Source organism: Solanum verrucosum, unplaced genomic scaffold, assembly GCF_900185275.1.
Source record: "Solanum verrucosum unplaced genomic scaffold, falcon-dt-bn FXZP01001054.1, whole genome shotgun sequence".
Classification (NCBI taxonomy): Eukaryota; Viridiplantae; Streptophyta; class Magnoliopsida; order Solanales; family Solanaceae; genus Solanum; species Solanum verrucosum.
Window position 1 is genome coordinate 2,043 of NW_026019672.1, and position 7,360 is coordinate 9,402.

The following is a 7,360-nucleotide window of genomic DNA, read 5'->3' on the forward strand; positions in this document are numbered from 1 at the left end:
CGGTACCTGGGTGACAGTGAGAAGGTGTCTGTTGTGAGTCAGTGGGTTGGTCTGTGTCATGATGTGATCCACATGAGTTGGCTTTTCGAGTCTAAGAGAACGAATGTGCACCCGAACAATGAGGAGGTGGAGAGCTATGTGATTGCTTGAGTTAGAAATGCTTGCTTCTATACAAGTGTCGTTTAGAGTTCTAGTGCGTCGCTTGAGGACAAACAACGAATTTAAGTTGAGGGTGTTGATATACCGTGAGTTTATGGTATTTCTAATACATTTCACTTACAAGTTGTGTATGTCTAGGGCCTTTTTATATTGTGTTTTTATGGTTTTTATCATGTTTTACAGGAAAGGTGTTCAGGCGCGAAAGTTTAGAGATAGCTGAAGAAAATGCAGAAAATATGAATCTACGGAGGTGATCTACGGACCGTATATCCATCCACGGTCTGTAGGTTATGAACGTAGATCAGCAGGCATGCTATTGAGGACAAATCAGGGAAGTCTTACCAAGTGTGGAACCACGGTGCCCATTGACGGTCCGTATATTGATCTACGGATCGGACTATTGATCCGTAGAGTGAGACTGCGAGGGTTCCAGTACCTGATTTTTGAAGATTCTAAGTATGGAACTACGGAGGGGATTGACGGACCGTAGGTCGATCTACGGTCCATACTGCTGGTCCGTCGTTTACTTCAGAGAAGCTGAGTTTCGGAAGCTGAAATATTTTCTAAGTCTCGAGTGACGGAAGGGACTTACGGACCGTAGATCCATCGACGGTCCGTAAGTCGGTCTCATGGATTGAAGACGCGTACCTGAACAAAACTTTCCTTAATTTGTTTCCTTTTTTATTTAGGATTTGTTTTCTATAAATAGGACATTTTTTTTTTTAATTTGAACGACCCTTGGGGGGGTCAGGGGCTTAGCAACACCCCCAGGCCTTAACATAAATAAAACAACAGGAGTACAAGGAGGGGGACATAAACCTAACCTCCAATCCTATGATGGTTCATAAGTCGACCTTCCTACTAAGGATAGTCAACTTATCCCCGTTCTAAAAAAGGAAAATCTAGAAACTAAGTACCTAAAAGAGAGGACTCCTCTCGATACAAAGAATCTAGAAATCGTAAATAAGGGAGACTCTCCCCTTACAAAATAAGAATGGAAACCTAAACCTATTCAAGAAAGCTATAATTATTCCATAGCCCGGTTGAAGAGGTTGCACATGACTTCAAGGAGGTTGTTTAATTCTTCTGAGTCTTTTTCTTCTAAAATTCTGCATACCCATTTTTTCCAAGATGTAACTTCCTCGAGATGCGCCTGGTAGTTGCTGATAAGTGTAGAAATGTTGAATAATGTCTTGTTTATGACTCCATTTAGATAGATGATCAGCTGTACAATTAGCTTCCCTAAATGTATGCTTGCATTGAAAGTACTCGCATTGACTACTGATATTTTTAAGTTCCTGTATGTACTGCTGAAGCTGCCACGGTGCTGGGCTGTTGTGGTTGAGCCATTTGCTAAGTAGCTCGGAATCCACGTCCAAGATGATCTTCTTGTATCCATGTTACACACACCAATTGACTCCATATGCAGCTGCCTGTATCTCTGCTTTGTTGCTGGTACCAAATCCAAGAGGTATAGCATATGCATAAACTAAGTTGCCTTGTCCATCTCTTAGAATTCCTCCTCCCCCAATCTTTCCTGGATTGGTAAGAGCACTACCATCTGTATTCAGCTTGTACAATCCCATAATAGGTTTGTCCCAGCCGACTGGAATTACCTTAAGCTCATGCCTGCAGTTCTCGATCATACTGATCACGTCCTTCCAATTGCTGGGCCATTGTAAGTATGGGAATACCGTGATAAATAATTGCATAATATCTTTGAATATGAGATACTTGACTCTACCAATGCTGGATTGCTTGCCTCCATATTTAGCGGAGCACCTGTTTTTCCACAGATTCCAGCAAATAAGGATAGGGAGTGCTTGATGTAATAGTTTGTGAACCTCGCTGCTGTGTTGGCTACTTTTCCATTTCATCAGTAGGCATCTCAAAGTGGTGTATGAGTGTTCAATTCCCAGAAGTGCTGTATGGACTTTCCAGATGTGGTTAGCAAAATTTCCAGACACAAGGATGTGATCAATATCATCTCTCCCAGGTCTGTGACAGCAGTAGCAGTTGACTGGCTCGATTCCAAAACTGGCGAGCTTTTCGTTGGTTGGCAACTTGCTTCTCAAAGCTCTCCAAATAAAGAAAGACACTTTGAATGGGACATTTTTATGCCAAATGATAGTGTTGATTAGATCCTTGGCCTGTTTTTTTCTGATAATTTCCCATGCAGATGATATAGAGAATTGGCCACTGTCTGCTGGAGTCCAGATTGCTTCATCAGGAGTTTCTCCCTGATGTTGAATATGAATATTAAGAATGATAGGAACAATGAGAGGAGGAGCATGTTGTCTCACTAATGTTTCCTTCCATTGTCCTTCTTCAATAAAATAAGAGACTTGGAGATTGTTTAAACTAGAAATATTGTCCATGTGATCAGCCAAAGGTCCATTTCCAAGCCAGTTATCCCACCAAAAGGAAGAGCTTCCTGAGTGTATTTTCCAGGTAATGTAGGGCTCCACACTGGGTTTGTTTTTAAGGAGATATTTCCAAACCAAAGACTGGCCCGTATCCCATTTCTTAGCCACTGGGTTGGCTCTTTGACAGTATTTAGCTTTTAAGAATTGACCTCATAGCGAGTTCTTTGTCCTAAAGGTCCACCACTGTTTATATTGAAAGGAGGTACAAATATCAGAAAGGAGTCTCACCCCTATACCCCCTTCATCACAAGGATAGCTGAGAGTTTCCCATGAGGCCCAATGGTACTTTTTCCTTTCTTTGTCCATTCCCCAGAAAAAATCAGCTCTGATGTTCTTCAGATATTTGATAGTAGTTTTTGGAGGAGATATAGCAGCCATAGTGTGAATAGGAATAGATTGCAGAACATGTTTCACTAAAGTGACTCTACCTCCAAAGTTAAGAATTCTGGAATGCCAACCACTGATTTTCTTGACCACTTTGTCCACCAGGTCAGAATAATATATGATTCTTTGTCCACCAATGTATAGGGGGCACCCTAGGTAATTAATGGGACTCTCTTTCCTGCTGAACCCAGTGATCTCCTGTATCCCAGCAATGATATCAGAACTGGTATTTGAAGGGACCATAAAATGACTTTTGGACTTGTTTAGGAGTTGATCAGAAACTGCCTCATAAGTCGAGATTGTCTTCATAATAAGCTGCACAGACTGCCTGGTTCCAGCCGTGAATATGATAATATCATCAGCAAAACTTAAATGGTTGATTTGAGGGCCTCTGAGCTCCATCTGGAACCCCTTATACATTTGATTCTGATGAAGGAGATTCAGCATTCTGGATAATACCTCAGCTCCTAAAATAAATAGGGCTGGGGAGAGGGGATCACCTTGTTTGAGACCCCTTGTGGAGTGGAAGAAGCCATGCCTTTTGCCATTAATGATCACAGAGTACCAATTGTTACTCATAATTCTCCAGACCCTGTCAATGAAGAGCTCTCCAAACCCCATTTTCCTCAAGACCAAGCAAGTATAGGACCAAGACACTCTGTCATAGGCTTTTGCCATGTCAAGCTTGATCACTACGTTATCACCTTCTTTGGGTTTTTTAATGCCATGGATGATTTCTTGGGCCAGCATGATGTTTTCAGATATGTTCCTTCCCCTAACAAAACCAGATTGGTTTTCTGAAATTAGGCTAGGGAGGATAGGAGCAAGTCTGGTGCTTAGAATTTTGGAAATAATTTTGTTGGAGAAGTTGCTGAGGCTGATAGGTCTAAACTCATTAAGCTTGTTTGGATGGTCCACTTTAGGGAGGAGAACCAAACACGCATGAGTCATGAATTTAGGCATAATGTGTCCAGTAAAAAAGGATTGAACTGCTGCCAGTAAGTCTTCTTTAATAATATCCCAACAAGACTGGTAGAAGTTTCCTCTTATTCCATCAGGACCTGGAGCTGAATGAGGATTCATAGACATTACTACCTGTTTCAACTCATCCAAGGTTGGAATACTGTCAAGGGCCTGGTTCTGATCTTGAGTAACCATTCTGGGAATGCACTGCAGAACACCTTCACTGATTCTGGCAGTATGCCCAGTGAATATGTTCTGAAAGTATTGACACGCTTCTTTAGCAATGTTATCATCTCCTTGTATCCAATCTCCTTCATCTATAGAGATTTTATGAATGAAAAGTCTCCTCCTTCTTCCCCTCATAAGTGCATGAAAATACTTGGTATTTGCATCCCCTTCCTTGAACCAATGTAGCTGAGTTTTCTGTTTGAGGATTGACTGTTCCAGCTTCAAATATCTAATGTATTGGGCATTGATGTTATGTAGCTTGGACCTGTTTTCTTCAGTATTAGCAGTGATGAGAGTTTCTTCAGCACCTCTGACCTGTTCTTCATACTCCTTAGCTTTTGCAAATATATCCCCATATTCCACCCTTGACCAATTACTCAGAGTGTTAGTTAGCCTCCTCATTTTAGTGTGTAAGGACCACATGGGATTACCAGACACTTCCTTTTCCCAACATTCCTTAACAGTTGCATAGAAGTTAGGGTTTTCTGTCCAACAGTTAAGGAATTTGAAATACCTTGTAACCTGATCTTGTCTCGTAGTCATTTCCAACAGCAGGGGACAATGATCTGACCCCACTGATGGCAGATGAGTAATAGTGGTTTGGGGCATACTTTCAAGCCATTTATCATTCACCATGGCCCTATCAAGCCTCTTCCAAATTCTAGCCTCCTCAGCTCTTTGATTGCACCAAGTGAATGGTTGACCATTGTATCCAATGTCAATCAAGCCACAAGGCTCAATGACACTAATAAACTCAAAGCTCTTATTCATGTTGTATTCCCTGCCTCCTTGTTTCTCTTGAGTGGAAGTAATCACATTGAAGTCTCCAATCGTGCACCAAGGAAGATTAGTTTCAGAAACTTGCATCAAATTATCCCACAAAGGTCTCCTAAGTTGATCTTTGCATTTAGCATATACATAAGAAATAATAAATTTCTCTGGGTAGTCTAAATGCTTCAGTTCACAGGTAGTGTGTTGCTCATCAGTATCAAGAACATTACACTCCAACTCTCCAGCCCAAAAAAGCCAAATCTTAGCATTAGGATTACTGTGAGCCTTGTCCATATTAAGCTGAATTCTATAGCTATTGATTTGCGAGCTATCTGCAAAAGGTTCAAGAATTACGATCATGGTAAGATTGTGCATTTTCTTGAGAGTTTGAATCCTTTCCAAAGATCCGTGGGTGTTGATACTCCTAGCATTCCAGCAAAGGGTTGTGATCATCATAAACCTCTGCTTTTAGCTCTAGTATTTGGTCTGCTAATTGTAGCAGATGCGCTGTTAGATTTAGTGGTTTGTCTTGTCTCTTTTCTTCCTCTAGGAGATAGACCTTGTTTCCCGGTGACTTCTTGAACCTCTTCTTGATATTCAGTGTGGAATGTGGATCCAAAGGCCTTAATTAACTGATTACTGATCTCCTCCTCTTCATCCTCATCAGCATCAATGGACTGTGTGTCTTGGTCATATTCATCCTCAGAATTGTTGACCCCATATTCATCAAATTCCTCCTCCGCCTCCTTTTGTCTCTGTTGCTCCTTGACTGGATCAGATTCTTTTTGTTTTCTCTTTTTTATAGCATCTCTCCTTTTTTTGCTTAACCTGGCTTGAGATTTATTGTTAGGAGGCTTATCAGGTGGTTCCCCTGGAACCTTAGAGTGCTGGGGAATCTGAAAATTTATTCCTTCCTTCTCTTGTGGAATACCAGTAATGTGCTTCCCTGTGGTACCTGCTTGTAGATGTCCCTGAGATCTGATTTCTGCATCTTGATTTTCCTTGCCTGTACTCTGTATATGCTGATCCTCTGCATACTGATTTTGTGTCTGGCTCTTCCTGTTCTGAGGGGTAGCAGGGGCTCTATGGTCTCTAATTTGGTCAGTGTATTCCCCCTCATGCAGAACATGAGTCAATTCCCTCCCTTTGGTCACCCCATCCTGCAGGTTAGTTTTTTTCTCTTGTATCCCTCCAACCATCCCTCCAGAGAATTCAACAACATGCACAGCATGCTCCACATGTAAAATATTGGGGTCATGGGGTGTTGGGAGACTTAAGTCAATACCTGTGGTCTTGCTATGATGACTGACTGCAACTTGGTTTTTCTGAATATGTTTTGTGCTGTGCTGATTTGTTGATGGTGAATCCTTACTTGATTCGTATTTTGCTTGATCTTCTTGCTCCTCTGGTTGATTATTGGTGTCCTCTTCATCCTTACCTGTAGTAGGTTGTTCCTGCATATCTAAATCACTATAAATGTTATGAGTAGAGATGATGTGAGTCATACCTGTTCGAGCTGCTTATTGTGGGCCTTGATTCCTGTTTTCCTTATTTTGGGGTGACCTTGGCCTCCACACAGTTTTGGTATTGCCTTAGTCCTGATTATTATGTTGTTTCCTTTTCTGAATCTGCCACTGGTCATCCTGTTCATGATCTTCCTTTTCCTGCTGAACTTGTGCATTTTTATTAGCTTGGATGTCGGTTTGCTTGCCTTCTCTTATGGTTGGGCTAGTATTGTTGTCTTGTTTCTCTTGTTCACCCTTTGGCTTACTTTTTTTGTTTGCTTCCATCTCTTTTCTTTTTTGGTAGTCCTCATCCCTTTGCTTGATTGTACATGCCTGTACCATGTGCCCTTGATGCTTACAGTAGTTACAGTAATCTGGAATGTTGTCATATTCGATGGCTTGCCACTTTCCTCTAGTCAGGTCTTCTTCATCATAACCAAACCAAATGTGTTGTTGCTTTTCTTTGGTAAGGTCAATCTGAATTCTAACCCTAGCCAAACTACCTCTCGTTTTTTGAGCTGATGCATTGTCGAGGTAAAGAACCTTCCCAATAGGAGACAAGAGGGCAGTTATGATTTCTTTCTTATAACAATGCCATGGTAAACCTGGCAGGGATACCCAAACTAGAACAAAGGGAGTTTCCTCTTCAGGTTTGAAGGCGGGAGTCCAAGTTTGAATCCTCATAAGCTGGCCCTCTATGGTCATTTTTTGCTTTGTCCAAACAGTAATATAATCCAACTCATTATCAAGATCAATATAGACATGCCTAGAATTGTGATGAGCTATCTTGACTCCTCCCGATAGTTGAGTTTGGATTATGAAACTCTTTCTGATCAGTTCCATCTTAGGCATTGCATTACTGAATTTCCCAATAAGGGTGAACCTGCAATCTGTAGCCCAATTTGTCATAAAATCCTCCTCCTT

The 7,360-nt window shown here is 41.3% G+C and overlaps 1 protein-coding gene across 1 annotated transcript; it reads right to left on the reverse strand.

Annotated features, from left to right (window-relative positions):
• Nucleotides 1–1,559: 1,559 nt before the first annotated feature.
• LOC125833012 (uncharacterized) lies at nt 1,560–6,391 on the reverse strand. The gene is made up of 3 exons (XM_049512201.1): nt 5,392–6,391; nt 2,822–5,263; nt 1,560–2,719 (listed from the first exon to the last, which is right to left on the reverse strand). Exons 1-3 carry the CDS (start codon nt 6,389–6,391, stop codon nt 1,560–1,562), a joined length of 4,602 nt encoding a protein of 1,533 aa, XP_049368158.1.
• Between the last annotated feature and the right edge of the window lie 969 nt (nt 6,392–7,360).